This window comes from Ambystoma mexicanum, chromosome 4q (assembly GCF_040938575.1).
Source record: "Ambystoma mexicanum isolate Mex_15411 chromosome 4q, UKY_AmexF1_1, whole genome shotgun sequence".
In the NCBI taxonomy this organism is placed as follows: Eukaryota; Metazoa; Chordata; class Amphibia; order Caudata; family Ambystomatidae; genus Ambystoma; species Ambystoma mexicanum.
In genome coordinates this window covers 255,384,844-255,401,846 of record NC_090928.1, presented here as the reverse complement: position 1 = coordinate 255,401,846, position 17,003 = coordinate 255,384,844, and the positions used below count along the sequence as shown (strand labels likewise).

General features: G+C 45.6%; 1 protein-coding gene across 1 annotated transcript in view; it reads left to right on the top strand.

Moving 5' to 3' along the window:
* LOC138467651 (glycogen phosphorylase, brain form) overlaps positions 1-17,003 on the top strand; it is a 760,591-nt gene that overhangs the window by 477,421 nt on the left and 266,167 nt on the right. The window contains exons 10-11 of the mRNA XM_069607828.1: positions 7,530-7,676; positions 9,866-10,029. Of these exons, the coding sequence (XP_069463929.1) occupies positions 7,530-7,676; positions 9,866-10,029 (311 nt within the window). The remainder of the gene's footprint in view (positions 1-7,529; positions 7,677-9,865; positions 10,030-17,003) is intronic.

Genomic DNA, 17,003 nt, shown 5'->3' with positions numbered 1-17,003 from the left:
GTCCCTGAAACATGAGAAAATGAAGGAAGGCATAACCAATGATGTTTGTGCAATTTTGTTGAAAGGCATCCCAGGTTACAGCCTCTGGGCCTGGCCTCCAGCTGAAAAACCTTGAAAGTTGAGCATTGAGGCAGGACACAAAGAGATCTATCTCTATGCGACCCTGCAACACATCAGAACTCAAAAAAATCCACCGGAGAAGTCTCCAGTCTCTGGAGTCGCAATAGCGTCTGGGCTTTCAGTCTCCTACAGTATTGAGTAGACCAGGCAAATAGTGTGCTTCAAGCAGTCTCTGACCAGCCAAAAATGCCAAAAGTATTTTTCTATTTCCGCTAATAATTGTGAATGGACACCCTCCGTCTTGTTGATTTATTGAAAATCTTAAATGTTGTCCATCCTCAACAGAATGCAACCGACCACCCGATCCTTTGCCATACTTTTCAGGGTGAACGCACCCAGCATCAATTCCAGACAGTTGGTGAGAAGCTTCCTCTCCTTGGGAGCCCACTTTATGCCTGTCAAGACCTTCCCACAACATGTTCCCTAGCCCAACAGACCGGTTCTGATTTTATAACGAGATTGGGGGACATTGTAAAGATTGGTTTGCCGTTCCAAGCTCGCATGGGATTCAACCACCAGTGGAGTTCCGGCCTAGCTTACACTGAGAAGATCATCTCGTCTGAGTAGTTGAGGCCTTTCCTTAGGTGCATGGCCTTTAATCTCTGCAACAATCGATAATGACGAGGCCCTGGCGATTGCTTGAATCGGTGCAGATAGGAGACACATAATCCACACCGGGGTCATTCATGAAACCACTTTGGCTGCCTTGCCCACCAGCAGCTGTAAAGTAGGCCAAATTCTATTAATGCAGAATCCCAGGAACTCTATATTCTGCCAAGGAGACAGATCTGATGTATTCCAATGTATTACAAAGCCCAGGCATTGTAACCATCCAACGGTGGTGTGCAGGTGTGGAGTCACTGTCTGTCTGGACTGGGACGTCGGCAAAATGGCATCCAGAAAAAATATTAATGGAATACTCCATTCTTTGAGTGCTGCCACTACCGCCTTCATCACCACATTGGTGAAACACCAAGGGGCAGATGCAAGGCTAAAGAAAAGGCAAAAAAATCAAAATAGCTTGATTTCTGACACAAATTAAAGGAAATTCTAATGGGGTCTGTGATTTAGAATGATCAGTTAAGCTTTCAGATCCTTTCTCGTCATCCAGTCCCTTAGCATCAAGATGTCTCTCGGGGGTGGATGTCCTACATTTTGAAATTATTTTATTCAACAAAACTGTTTAATTTCCAGAGGTTGTTGACTGGCCTGACTTGACACCTTTCAATTTCTTTTGTCGCAAAAAGATATTGCTTACAAACCCAGGATTACCTGTGTGAATCTGAACGCTCCTTTGTCCTTTAATTATAGAACCACCTGATGAACCAAACTTGTATTCTACCGAGAAAAATAATCGGACAAGGTGTGGATGTTTGAATGGGAGCTGTGCACAAGAGAATGTGGAACCCTTGAATGGTTTGAAAAACACATGGGTCATGAGTCATACTTAATCAGTAATGGAAAAATCCTGCCACCCTGCCCCCAATTTTTGTCTTGTAAAGAAACTTTCAACTTTTGAACACTTACCTTCTATGAAATCCTCATGTATTGAAGCTGGATCTGTTGTACCATCCTCTCACACACTGGTGGGAAAACCTGCAGTAGCGAGTCGACAAGAGCTTTGAATTTGCATGAGGATGGGTACAGACCCACATATTTGGCAATGGCTTTAACAAATCTGTTCCCAAAAAAGAGGTTACCTGCCTTCTCACCTGACTCTGTCGATGCTTAATAGGCCAATTTGGGCCCAGAGGCTAACAACATTATTTTACTATAGTCTGCTGGCAGAGTAGCGTTAGCATTGCCCAGCAAGAACATTGTCCGTTGTCCCACTCTCTGAGTATTAAGGGATCCACCATCCCCTCCTTTTCCATTGCCTCGTCAGCCAAATCAGATATTTTTTGTGCAGCGGCTGGTGGGCTGGCTTTTGCCCTGCTGTTGGGAGTGGAGCATTCCCCGCCGTGCTGAGATGCCAGAATATGGCCAGCTCCAAGCGCAGCGGAGCGCTGGTGGAGCAGCTGGTAGGCTGGCTGTTGCCCTGCTGTTGGCTCTGCGCTCCTCTATGACTGCGTAGTTGCTGCTCTCCCTGAGAGGTGCTGAGATGGAGGTGGAGTAGAGCTAGCAGCAAGCTCCTTTCACAGTACTTGTGGGCGGCGGCGGAGTATTGTTTGCCCATTGCAGCATCAGTGCGTGGGTGAGCTGGGGAATTGAGGGGAACAGAAGCGAAGTCGTTCAACGGTTGCCTGGCCAAGCCAGAATTGGACATTCTGCAGTATTCCTCCCACTCGGACCTCCTCACCCTCACCTTCTGCCCTTTATGCTAGCAACACACCCTATGCCTCATCCCCACTCCATTATTGGTAGCATCTTCGCACAGTTCTCTACACATTATTAGGGACTGTCACAGAGTACGTTTAGACCCTATTGTCTAAGGTGACTGTGGGCAGAGTGCCTTTGGAACCTTCAGAACTGTAGTGGGACACCTCCACTTTACCCAACTGTGTGTGCTACTGCAGCCAGCTAAGGGGTAATTCCAGACCCAATTTCTCTAGGTGTCTGCAGTCTGGGAGCCTCGAAGTCTTGGGGAAACTTGGTATCATAGTGTCCTCATTCTAATTTGCAGCACCTGTCACATCATTCATTAGAAGCTATGGGAAAGCGAAAAAGGCTCCAAATTGTCAGGGGAAGCTAAGGGCAAGAAGCCAAGGGTGCATGCACTACTTGGACTGATCTCTGCAGAAGAGATCCAAAACCCAATAGATGCCGACTTGAAGGAAGTTGCAAGTTAACTAAACCATATGTTACTAATAAACAGCGAATCACTGACGAAACAGGACAGGATACAGGTCCACGTACAGTGTCTGTGGAGGCTTAAATGCTACTAAGGAAATCGGATCCCTTAAGCAGGAAGCACTTGCTCACACTAGCACATTTTCCCTATCCTTAAGATAACCAATCCAAAGAAACTTCGCCCAATGTTCTTGTAAACCAAGCGACCCAGGGCTGCTCAAGCAGGTCCACTGCTGGGAAGCCAAACTGCTCTGTTATTGGTTATGTGGCAGAGGGCGGAATTACTGCAAAGCACATGTGCACGCTAGGGTGAACAAGCCTAACACAGATTCCACTCTCCAACACAACTCAAATATCTCACATTCATCAAGTAATCTTTTTCTTTTCATGATAAACTTACCCCCAGCAGCGATGCCCAAGTTGGGAGTAATAGTGGAGGCTAAAATATTGTCTTGTCTCCAGGGCAGAAAGAAACATCGCCCACATTGATCAACAAAATAACCCTTTGGCTAAACACCAACATAAGAGGCCCTCTATTTAACCCACAGGAAGTCCCTATGGCATACATAACTCATTGTGTTGAGCTTTTGACGAAATCGCTTGCTGGGGATTGTATAGATGTCACTTTTTTTCAAATCCTGGTCACGTCGAACTACATTTTTAGATCGAACCTAGGGAGGCATCATGTGGTACTTGGACCTAGGGTAGTTCCCCTCTCTTTTTCTCCCCGGTGGATCTTTATCTTCCCCAATTTATCAAACCGATTACACTTGACAAATCTAATAGTGCCAGTAGAAGTTTCCGTCAGGATCCAATTGCTAATATGGGCTCATATAATAACAGTCGGGAGGAGTGAGCGTAACCTCTAGCACTCAGAACTTGCTTAATATTGCTTAATATTGGAAACAAGGCCAATCAGACTACTTCCTTGGTAAATTCGGCTAAAACCAGTTTGGCGTACTATCTGCTATTGATGGAATCGATTGACTCATACCTCCGGCCATCTGTGACACCCCCTTGCCCTCATCATCAACTAACCACAAGCATTTGCTTCAGATGTTAACAAAATCGCATTGCTATCTTGGAATATCGCTGACCCCAGAAACAAATGGAATTGGCCTAATATCATAAACTTCTTGACAGAGTTTGATCTAATCCTGCTACAGGAGATTGGACCCGAGAAGACCTACCCCTGGATGGCTATGTCACATGTCAAATTAGAATGCAAAAGCACCCAAGGGGCCAACAGTTCCATGACATGGCGATATAGAGAAAATCATTTCTGAACTGCACCAACATTTTGACGAATCCTGTAACAATTTACCTACAAGCAGTTAAACTTAAGTTACCTAAAGCGCAAGACATGGTTATTATTAATTTCTATGGCAGTTTGCACAAATCAAACACTGAAAGCTGTTTATCCCGCCTCAAAACCTTTTGTGACACTCAACCCACACATTGCCATACGGATTACCCTTGCACTATTATCGGTGGAGATTTTAGTTTGAAGATAGGGAATGGGTCGTCTGTCTACTTATTTGACCGAGCTGAAGATCACCTATTAGGCATACCACCTCCCCTTACTTGTGATCCTCGTATGCGCGCGAATGGCCCAAAACATGTCTCTTGGCTGTACGAGTGGGGACTTAGATCGTTAATGAGATAAACCACTAGAGATAACCCATGGAATGATAGATGTGCAGATAACCAAGGCAGCTCATCTGTAGATTATTTTACCTTCCCTGCAGCCCACTGGAATCTGATTACTGATTTTCACATTGCGGAGGATGTGACGAGTGACCATCTGCCCATTGTATTGGAATTCAAATGCCCCCACACAAGAAGTCTGAATGTGGAGCATTTGCATTTGGATAGAGCACTATGACATGAGACAATGTGCTCTTTAAAATAGAACCAGATAGACAATCTCATGCTGCAGAGAAGCCTAATTACAATTAACTTACCCTTGATCACCTCAATACTGTCAGGAATGCTGGAAACCAAAAAGAGACTACAGTCATTTAATGATCCGAGAATTAACATTTCATCAGCATTTCAGATTGTGTGTGGTAACTCTCGCAAAGATAGTCACAGGATGGTTTAACAAAGATTGCACTAGGGCCAAACGCTCCCTTTCAGCATTACTTAGATACCCCATAAAACCTAGAATGGAGATTGTTGCCGCTAAAGCCAAGTACAAACTGGCTCTCAAATCACGCAAAAAAGAACTGGAAGATCGGGCATGGGGCCAGCAGCCGCAGCAGCAGCGGATCTCAATTCTAAGCCATGGTCAATGCCCTGAGTATTGTGAACTGCAGCCTGCCAGTTCTAGCCTACACCAATGATAAAGTGCTGGTTGGAAGAACTCCTAGAGCACTTTGTGTGATTTAGCTGAGTCAGCGAGCTTCAGTCTGCCCCCCCCTCTTGCTCTTTGCCATTACCATCCCCTCCTCTGCACCCTCTTAGCCATGTTTTTCTTTCCCAATGTGAACAGCTTCCACATTGACTTGGACTTGTCTCATTATTTATCTCATGCTGCCTTAAAAATCAAAACATTTTATATAAAAAAAAGAAGCCTCAGATTAAAACCAGGTGAACCTGAAACGTATACTGTTGACCACATTCTGTGTGTTGCAGCGCTTTGGTGGCGTGTTGAACTGAATCGAGTTTGCATGTTCTACGCAGTCGTTTCCTAGTGGGATTGTATAAGTACATGTATATGTTTGGCGCTTTAAAGCCTTTGTTTTAGCCTAAGGTTTTTGTCCATATTTGGAACTGGGACTAAAGGCCCAGCAGGAGTGAAGTCGTGGATTGGTTGTGGTTTTCAGCATCCATTTCACCTCAGGGGCCTTTTAGCTCTGATGGGGGCCCTGTGGGCAAACCTCTGGATCAAGTGCACTAAGATGGCGAGATCAATAATCCTTGTAAAATAGTAAAGAGAGGGTTTTGAGTATTGGTTCAGAGGAAATAAAAATTTAGTCACACACTTATTTGGGGTTTTCAATGCCTCGCATCGTCATTTTTTGGACTGATCATTTATTGTAAACTAGTTGTACCCAGCATGTTATACAGCAGTCTAGTGCTTTCTCTGTCTCTCTCTCTCTCTCACTATGTCTCTGGCTTTCTCTCTGTGTTGCCAGGTGCTCATTTGCTAGAGGCGTCCCATCCGTTGCAGGCAACAGCATAACCAGAGAAAAACACAGATGTCTTGAAGGAGAGGCTGCTGTGCTTTTTTACGGTTAAAAGTATAATGAGAGCATCAGAGACAGAGACATTCCCTGAGGTGGGGACCGGCCTGGTATTTGGAGACATACATAGTCATTGCATGTGTCATGCAGGAATGGCATTGCCATCATACTAAGGGTGGCTAAGGGAACACGGATAGGCTCTTCGGGCGGTGCTGGGACTCTGAGAGAATTTGTAAGGGACCAAAGTACCAGGCTTTAGAGTCTTGCATTCACGGCATCAAATGTGGTTTTTAATCAGCTGCTGATTTTTAATATCCAGAAGCAGCTGCCAGTGCCTTTGACCTTTGTGTTTCGAGACACCTCCTCAATCCCTGACCTCAGTTAGTGGGCTCCACTTACTCACCCATGGCCTTCTAATGTTCATTGGAGGAGGATGTTGGTACCTTGGCATGCTCCTGGTGGGAGCCCGACCAGCTCCTAGATATTTTGTTTTTTAACAGGTTCCTGGACCTTTAAGCTGAAACCTCAAAGACTGAGTCTTTTCTGCTCCGCTCCAGCTTCAGGAGTTTGTCTTCATAGATCCTGTGCCAGTATAGGGGAGCCTAGGTACTCATTTGCTTAATGGAGGGCTTGTGTACCGCCCCTTTATTCTAATAGACACTCGCCTTGCTCAATGAAGACCAAAGTGACTGGAACAGGAACTCAATTACTCAGACACAATTGAAGATAACAATTCATTCTTACAAATAGCTGACACTCACTGTACATTGTCAGCTCTGTTGGATCACAAATATCCTAGCATCATTGTGTAGTTCAGCGGGTTAGGGTTAACAGATTCAGGGAACATTTGCTGTGGGTGGAGAACACTTAGGTTAACTTTTTTCGTCTTCAATGTGGCTTTGAGGGTGACAACCTATCAGGTGGCAAGATTTGTGCTTTACTTAGAAACATAATGTACTTTCTTATGAGTGAGGCTTGGCTGCAGATGTGGTATGTCTTTTGGCACAACGGGAATGAAGTCAAGCACCTCGATCGAGGAGTCATTTTCTGTTGTGATTTTGAAAATCGGTAAGCGGATCGGACACCTGTTTACACGTCGCGAATTTGACATTTTTTACAATAAACTCTCTAGGATCTATGTGATTATTGCGAAAAATAAAGTTTATAATCCCAAAACACTGAATTTTTTTTTCTTTTTTTAACCACTTTTTACCCCATATATATACCGGGGGAGACCCCTCACTTCCCCCAGTGCCCCTCTCCCTGTTTTTATTAGCTTAAACCCCCTCACACATATATATATATAGAGAGAGAGACTAAAATGGGGTTCTCGAAATTCAGTATTTTGGGATTCGAAATGTTGGTGTGATGCTAGTTCTCGCGATGATTGCATAACTGCATTCTGTGAACGCTTGTTTTATCCTTCGCCAGGCCTGGGAAGTCACAGTGCGGACCTGCGCCTACACCAATCACACAGTCCTTCCCGAAGCTCTGGAGAGATGGCCCGTCCAACTGTTTGAGCAGCTCCTGCCTCGCCACCTAGAGATCATCTACGCAATCAACCAAAAGCATCTTGATGTAAGGAAACATGGATGGGAGCCATTATTTTACTCAGGGGACATCTCAAGAGTGGACTCTTACGGGGAGCGAATGTGAGCTTAAGGTGGCTCACATTTAAAATGTCACTAAGGAAACGTACAAACACGTTCCCTAGCACATTCAATTAGATGACTTTGGAAACTGAGTTATCCTCTTCTTCCAAGCCATGTAGTATTCTTATGTCTTCTCTGTTCTCCTTGTATGACAGTGTGTGCGTGTGTGTGTGTGTGTGTGTGTGTGTGTGTGGTGAGGTCATCTCTCTCCCTGTCAGGTTGTCCGCCTCTACATTCCATGAGTGACAGTTAGGCAAGTTGAATCTCGCCTCCCTAGGTAATGGATGTCTGGCCCCGAGTGTTATAACGGACGAGGCTAGGCTGCGCCTGTGGTGAGAAGTAGGTGCCTTTATTGACAAGTAGCACACTTCAAGTATCAAACTGGGGGTACTCAGTAGAGAAACAGAGGACCAGGCACCAATGACACAGGGTGGGTAGAGGTAACTGCCTAACTATCACTCTGGGAATGTTGAAGGAGGCGACACTGACTGACAGATGACATCACACACACACACACACAGTTCGCAGGCTCATGGCTCCAAACATGGCAGGCACACCAGATATATAACAAGTAGCCACCCACAACAGTCATTCTTTTAAACCCGCGCAGGCGTGCCGGTATAGAGTGAATGGCTCTAGCTGTGGTTCTTCGGTGTGAAGGAAGAGAATATTTCACGTAGCTTCTCTCAAGGTTCCTACTGGTGGTAGGAATAGCTTTGGCAGCAGTGGAGCGGGTGATAGCGCTGAGGCAGTGTGAACCATACAAGTCTTGCAAGGTCATTAGTACCTTCTGAGCTTGGCCAGTTGGGTGTGGGTGGGTTGAGTTGCGTGGCTGCGCTGCCTTAGAGGAAGGGCACTGTGCCCAGTGACCACATAGATTAGCTTGAAAATGAGCTTTCCACTGTACCCAGGAATATGTGTTCTCATGAGCTATCAAAAATGTAAAGGTACACAAAGTTCTGATATTGTGGTTTGCAGTTTCACAGTATAAGGCGTACTTTGAAGTGCAAGTAAGAACCTCAGTCAGCTCAGTGGATAAAGTAATACCAGACACATATCTCTAATCATTGCCTCATTAGATGTGCCATTTAAGCTGTTCACAATAAACAGGAGATGGGTCATAAGTAAAAAGTGTGCCATAAACAAAACGCGTGCCAATATGTGTTTCACAAGCACGAGCTTCCTCTGAGCTCTTGTGAATTGCGTTGGTTCACTTTTTTAGTTTTGGCCAATAGGAGGCATGTTAGCTCCGGCTATACGCCAAAGCTATTGGGAGGGACATGGGATATGAAGAGGGACACACAGCCTGTGGGCGTTGTTTGGTTATCTACCCACCCATTGACCACCAACAACTATGCAAATCCCTATGTCCAATACCACCCATTACCTGCCCAAAACTCACCCCGCTGGAATCTCTTTGAGCTAGCTCTTTCATGCCATAACATCAAGCCGTGTGCTGCATAGTGCCTGCCGGTGTTATTTCTTAGCAGGCTTATGACCGTTGATGGCTTAATTGCCCCTGTAAATGAACTCCTGTTTTAATAAAAAAATTTTAGCCAAGTGTGCCACTTTATTTATGAACAATATGTATGTCCTCGCATCTGTTACTTTCAGGCCATGTTAAAAACAGACAGTGACATCACATGCTCAGGTACTCGCACTTGTTTCCAGCTGTTGGCATTTTATGGCCAGAAAGTACCATTATGGTAGTGCCTGGCAAATGCCTATGCCAGACCTTCACAAAAGCCAAAACTGTTGGCGTAGCCAATGCTTGTGTTATGGCCCATGTTTTGTTTATGACCCATGTTCTGTTTATGATGATAACCTAATGCCCATTTTATAGTGGGCACACGTTTGGTTGTGAAACATCTTATTTTTATTCTGACAGCCAATGTCACAGCTTCTGATGCAGTGATTAAACACCTGTCTGTCTCACTATTAGCCACTGAACTTATTCGGCTTGTTATGTTCACTTATCGTTTGAAACGCCAAACCCTTCAGCCTCTGCCACATTCGAACTTTGCTTACCCTGCAGCATAGGAGGAGTCATTGTGGTGTTCGGTGTGCCTCCCATGACAAGCCTTACATTATATTATGTCATGTTTTCTGCAACAGAAAGTGGCTGCGCTGTTCCCCGGGGACGTGGACCGCATGAGAAGGATGTCGGTCATAGAGGAGGACGACTGTAAAAGGATCAACATGGCCCACCTCTGTGTGATTGGATCGCACGCGGTCAACGGGGTGGCAAGGATTCATTCGGAAATCGTGAAACACTCTGTGTAAGTAAAACACAAACATATCCAGGGCAGTGGGTTTCCAATCGGGGCGTGTTGCTCCTTGAAGCATTGGCCCCTATAGAACCCGGCCAATGGCGTGCATTTTCTTGCAGTTGTGGTACATGGGGATGCAGGAAAGTAAGTATTTGAGGGAGATATCACCTAACGGCAAACAACACAGGCATCTCGGTACCATTTGCTCAAGTATGAACTTATTTGCCAGCTTTTCCTTTTTTAGTGACACAGGCAGAAGATCCTCTGCACGACCATATACCCTCTGCCTATCGCCCCAGTGAGATTTCTAGTTTTACTACTGTGTCTACAAAAAGACAGAGGCGGGCCGCCCCTCTGCTCCCCCTCCCACCCCCCAGCCCTCATACTACCAACCTCCTCTACCCACGGAGGAAGTAGATGTCCCCCCAGAACCTCCACATCCGGCCACAGGCGCGGGAGGGAGTGCATATAAGGCGTGGGGCTGCGGTCTCGCATTTAGTGCATGGTGAGGTCTCTTATACATGGGTTGTACCCATTTGTCACCGGGAAACTGAGTGATCTGTTTGGGAAACAGAGATCCAGAAACAGGTTTAGCGCACTGGGCAGCTAGCCAAGCAGATCCTGAGCTGAACTTGAGCTGCAGCAGTGTTTGGACATTGGGCCTGAGGCATGGCAACCTGGGACAAAGGAGTACATGGTTTGTGCATAGAGTGAGAGTTGAATTCAGCGTCGGAAGCAATGCCAGAAGGCACATGAGTGTTTGCCACTGTTTGGGCTTACATTATCTGCAAGAATACATTATCTTGCTGCAGGACTTTTACAGATAGAGACTGCGGATCATACTTGCAAATGTCATAGTAGTTTAACATAGAAGGGTCAGGCAGCCAGTGAGCGTAGCACTGTGCTTGCAAACGTTTGTTTTCTAGGACAAGTCTGTCTTTTAAACTAGCGGTTTTGTTTGCTGTCTTTATGAAAATGTCAGATTTGGGTAGAGGTTTCTTAAACCGATAGGAAAGTATTTTAGGTCTGCGCATGCCTTTCCGGCCTACGAGACATGAATGTATAGGCTCTTTGCATTCTGTCAGGGGTTACACAGGGCATCCAGATACGTTTTGGGTGGCTGTGCTGATGTAAGGGGACAGGCAAGCGCATAAAGCAGGAGGCTACACGAGAAGGAAGATTACACAAGGTTATTCAGAACGACGGAACAGGAAGAAAGGACAGACCTCAATGGTGAACAAGAAGGGATGGGAACCATACACTGGACAAACAAGGAGGAATCCCATTAGCGGTGTATTCACAGGTTGGACTAGATACTACCCACAGATAGAAGGGAGGCTCAATGCCTCTGGATAAGTTACTTTTACAGGCACCACAACGTGCAAGCCCATGGAAAGGGGCAGCAAGAGTGACTTCTGTGTCTGGACCCTAGGGCACAAATAAGGAGTGTACTAACACAAGACAAGCAAGTATGGCTCCAGCGGGAACCTACAACAGATGTCCTCTGAGGGAACACAGCGCAACACACTGTTACATTAAATTCACAATAGACTAAAATTAAAACAAGACAAAGGAGGGGGCAGAGATTGCCTGCTGGGAAACCCAGCAGCCAAACTCTGAACAAAGGAATAACAGAAGCACGAGTGAGGACAAGAACGGTAACAGAAATATAATGGGAAGAATAGGCAGTCAAAGTAAGCAAGTTTCAGGACAGAAACCAGGGATGAAAGAGGAAAAGCAAGTAGAAAAGAATCTAAGTGCAATGGTACAGGAGACTCGAACGGCAGACTAGAAACTAAGGACCACAATCAAGCAACAGCAGACTGTACTTTAGACCAGGAACAAGTAAACTTAGGACTGAAACTCCGGACTAGGAAAATAAGGACTGAACAGCAGACTGGTAACATGGAATTCAAGGAACTGTACATATGGGCTGGAATAACAAGGGCAGGACTGCAGAGAGATGACAAGGACGCTCAGGACTGGAAACTTGGAAACCAAAGCCAGGTAACAGGACTATGGGCATAGAACAAGGATCTGCAGGCAAGGAACAAGATAATAGGTGGTAGAGAGCAAGGGGCTGCAGGCAGAGGACAGAAGACTGCAAGCAGGGGAGCAGGGCTGCAGTGCAGGAAGCACAGAGGAGCAGGACAGAAGGCAGGGGCGAGTAGGCAGAGTAGCAGGGCTGCAAGGCAGGGAGCACAGAGAGCAGGAGCAGGTTATGGCAGTAAAAGGAACCAGCAGCATTCCAAGGCACAAAGGGCTGGGACTGAACTCAATGCAAGAGCCATGTGCTCCTGCAGGCAGCTGCTTAAATACTGACCTGCCCAGTGCTGAAGCAGGCTCATTAGGAGCACCTGGAGCAGCACACCTGAAGGTAATCTGCCCCCTCCCTCTCTGGTCCTGGAAAAGTGAAAGTAGCACTGATCTTTAGGGCTTCTGGGAATTCTGGTTCCAAGACTGATGCATGGGAATAACCAGGGAATGAGAACTGCCACAAGGTGCATTAGGGGAATTGAAGTCCAGGTTTTCGAATATACAGATTTGTGAAAGGAAATGTTAAATAATGATTTAGGGTCTTCTCTGAATATGGTAGAAAACACCCCACAGGACTGCAGACAGCACCAGCCGAAGGCAGAGATGCAGAAACATGACAGTCTGCTCTGAAAACCCGGAGCGCCATGCACACATTTCTTTTATTGTAAGTGGGATTCTTTTTTATCTTCAGCCTGGAACCAAGGCAATGCCTACCTCTATTAAGCAGAGGGGGCTCCCATCAACATCATTGAGGGTAGGGACATTTCTTTTTTACATTTTTTTATTATAGCTTTTAGGCAACTGACCACATCACATTCAAGAGAACACAGTGAGATGAAATGTGGTTACAATTAAAATTCCAAACACTTCTCATCAAAATTACTCTCAAGTCATGCAATAATTCAGCGTCAGTTAAGACCCAAGTGCACACAGATGCAGGCCTATTCCGCGGGAGATAAAACTGAACAAGACAAAACTAAACCGGGAGAGCGGATCAGGTGGGGAAAATACAGAGGGACACGACCTAAACATACCCTCTAAGACTAGAACTCACGATACAGAAGACATGTCACAGATAATTTACTTCTTGAGTGGATGGAGAAAGTCCAGAAATCTACCCCATATGGCTGCAAATTGATAAACGATCTCTTTTACTTTATAGGGCACCTGCTCATTGGTGGATACGTTTGTCATTTCAATTTGCACCTTCCACAATTTCAAGTAGTAGTAGTATCTTCTTGCTCACTTTGACGGCTCTCTTCCACCACATCTTTTCATGCCCCTCCTGCGCCTTTTGCCCCTCCATTAACCCTATGGCTGAGCACTGACAGCATTCTCTGATGTTTTGTTCTCCACCAGGATTTCACCAACCAAGGGACATGAAAAAGCATGTGGGATAATGTAGCATTCCTTCCCTGGCACCTCCAGAAAGAGTTATCCTGCAATAGACCTACAAGGGCAGGGAATATTCTAGAAGCAAAGCATGGGGACATACCATACAGGGATGTTTACATGATGTAAGACTAGCTTAGGTGGAGGATGGACAAAGGGACTTGTTTTGTACGTCTATTGCAGTGAATGAGAGTGATGATATTTCCTACATCCCACAGAGCCTCACCAACACATTTTATAAACAATATGCAGCAACTTGCCCCAGACTTCTCACAGTCTATCATGCTGTGCTAAGGTCAACAGTCCTGCCTAAGACAACAATAGATGACAATCTCACAGTCCTGCCTAAGGACAACTTGGTTCATCCTATATGCCACTCTCTCTCCTAAAATTAGGTAACATGTTTTTGGCTAGGGTTATTTGCTGCAGGCTGGCCCCATCAGATGTCCACACCAGCCCCTGTGGCTTAATTCCTGGCAGGTCTACATTATGTAATTTGAGGACGTTTTCCACACCTTCTCACCGAATGACTCTCGACCTACCTGCAGCTGCAAGCCTAATCAATGCTGAGATGGCATTTGATTCCCTGGTGTGGCCGTCCATGACCAGTGTCCTACGTGAAATGAGTCTGGTAGGCTGATTGATAGCTCTATACCATTGCAAAGAGCAGGGCATGCACTATTGATTTTCTGGCTGAACCCATTAAGATATCCCAGAGCATAAAACAGGGCTGCCCTCTGTAACCTCTGATTTTTTTGCGTTGGCAGTGAAGCTCTTGGCTAGTAGGCTATTGCAAAAGCATGGCGAAAAGGACTGAGATTCTATAATCATAAGTCTTTGATATCATTACACGCCAACATTCTGTTATATGTCAGACACCCAAACTTGAATATTCCATCTCTTATTGAAGAAGAAGTCACCACTTTTGGTGAGCTGTCGGGCTTGCATATCAATAAAGCTGCATCTGAGCTATGCCCTCTTACCCTGTCAATGGAATATTTATCATGCCCCTCTGAAAGGAAGATTTTTAAACATGGGATTATTGCCTGTAATATGAGCTTTTAGACAACCTATTGTTAATACCTATGTCTGTAATACGTCTCCACATTCCCTTATGATACAATCATTTCATAATATTCCTTTCCAAGGAGTGTGAACTTTAAGCCCTAAATTGTATTCAGTAACTTTGTATGTGAAGCAGGTGTAGGTTCTACAGCGAGAGATGATGGATGCACACTGTCAATACACAACGGGTGGGAGGGTGTGGTCTGGCCTGGACTGGCAATGATACTAGAGCGCCCTTGAGGAGACCCCCACAAGCGTGAGACCTGATTTGGGACCTCACCCACGGGGGGCTGATTTTCGGCTTCACAGGTGTGGGAATGCCTGGTGCATCTACAAGGTTAGTTGGACAATAAGTGGACTGGCGATGCTGGAGCAATGACCAAAGAAAGAGAAGAGGGTTTGGTTGACAAGATGGTTCCACTCGTTCAGCGCAGTGTTAACAGAGCAGTGGCTGGCCTGGGCAGTTACTAAAGGACATGGACTCGGTTCTTCCATTGGCAAGTGTGTGATGGGTAGACCGTACTGCAGAAACTCAGGGAGTGAAGATCCGCAGCAGATTAGCATGGGACAGAAGTGTCCACATGGAGAATTGCTGGGGAGCCGTGGGGTGGCGCTAAGTTGAGGAGCTTGGCAGAGGGCAAGATAGAGCCATTACGTTCCCATAAATCAGCGAGTCTCCTCAACTGCCTCAATCAGAACCCACATCCTACCCCATGTATAAGGCCTGCATCATTAGCGTCTCATTGCCCCCATCCCGGGCTTGGTGATGGGGCTTTCAACAAGCGGAGGTACCCTGCCATGGATGAGACATCATCATAAAATAAATTCCTTCTGCGCCAGTGATACAGGATAATGGAAGAAAAACACTGTGGAGTAGGTGTTTGTGGTGGCTGGATGCCATCCACAGACCACTCATGGTCAGCATTAAAAATGTAAATCAGCGAATGTTTCTTCTAACCTGCAATGCAATTCCCTAGGACCATTCTGGTCAACGTCTGGGCTTCTGAATCTCCATGGCCTCTGAATCTCCATCTCAGCTGGCTTTACTTTAGATCTCCTCTTGTTGTATGATCTACATTGCTTCAGTAAACACAACATCATGTTGACATCCACGGCTGGCCTTGTCCATTGGGTGGCTCTAGTGAAGCTGAAGATCATATTAGTGGCACTGATCGCTCCCTGCATTTTTGCTTTTCTTTTGCATACTTTTGATTGACAGGGCCCCATGTGCCCTTACTTCAATAGCTTTCAAGGTTTCACTCTGATACTTGTCCCTACATAAACCCTTCTAAAGGAACGAAACAGTGGCACAGAAAGTACCAATGCTGCATCAGCAAAGTGAACCACATACCATCATGGATATGCCACCTCTACACAAAGATTCCAAGGAATGTGCACCTGACCACTCTAAAGTCACTAAAATAGCTGAGGTTCATGAGGTGCCGGACATTCAGGGAGATGCCATGCCTGCCACAAAAGGGAAAATAGACATCCTCCTTCCAGGGCTCAAATAGAAGATCACAACCTGATTCAGTCGTTTTTCTAAGGCCAGTGTGTCAGCGCTGGAAGTCGGGGTCAGAGTGTCTGAGAACACCTTGTTTGCTCATGCACACAGTGAAGAGATACTGTCTCACCGGGTACAGCTGCCAGAGGATCCATTTCATGCCCAGGCGGGGAAGCAGGAAGACGGGAAGAGTCGAGCTCACTGCAAAAACATTCACATAAGGGGGATGCCTGTGGAAATATTTAAGGAGGATTTAGAGGGTTACATGTACCACCTTTTCTTCAACTCCTCGACAATGTCTCTGAAGGGCACCTAACAGGTGGCTGCACACACAAGGTGCTATACAAATACCAGCAAAGCATCTAACCTCAGATACCATCACTTATCCAGTTTTGTGCTGCACAGCTCTGACCTGGCCCCTGTGACTATACTTAATCAAAAGGAGGTGCGCATTGTGAGGACTTGGCTCAGGAACAAACATATTCACTGGAGCTTTCCATTCAGACTCCTGTTTGCAGGTTGTAGGTCAACTGGTCGAATTTAAATGGTCGACAGAACAAATGGTCGACACCAAAAGGTCGACAGGTCAAATGGTCGAAATATTTTTTTTTGTTTTTTCACATTTTTTTTTGGGGGGGTTTTGGGGGGGTCCCCCAACCCCTTTTTCATGGTAAAAACCCCTTTTTTTCCCTAAACGAAAATCTAAAAATGTATTCATGTTAAATGGTTCGACTGCTATGGATATTCCACCTAGAGCAACATGGCATCGTGCAACTAGCGAGGCGATAATTGATTACATCTATGTCAATCCCATCATGTTAAGTAAAGTAAAAACATTTCAAGTTATTGACATGGACGCTAGCGACCATAACATGCTTAAAATGACCTGGGTCTGCCATCAAAATGAGACCCAAGAAACTTTGCAATATCTAAGAGGTTCTATTTTTGTAAACACAGCCAGGAATAGGTTAACCTGGTCGCAAGA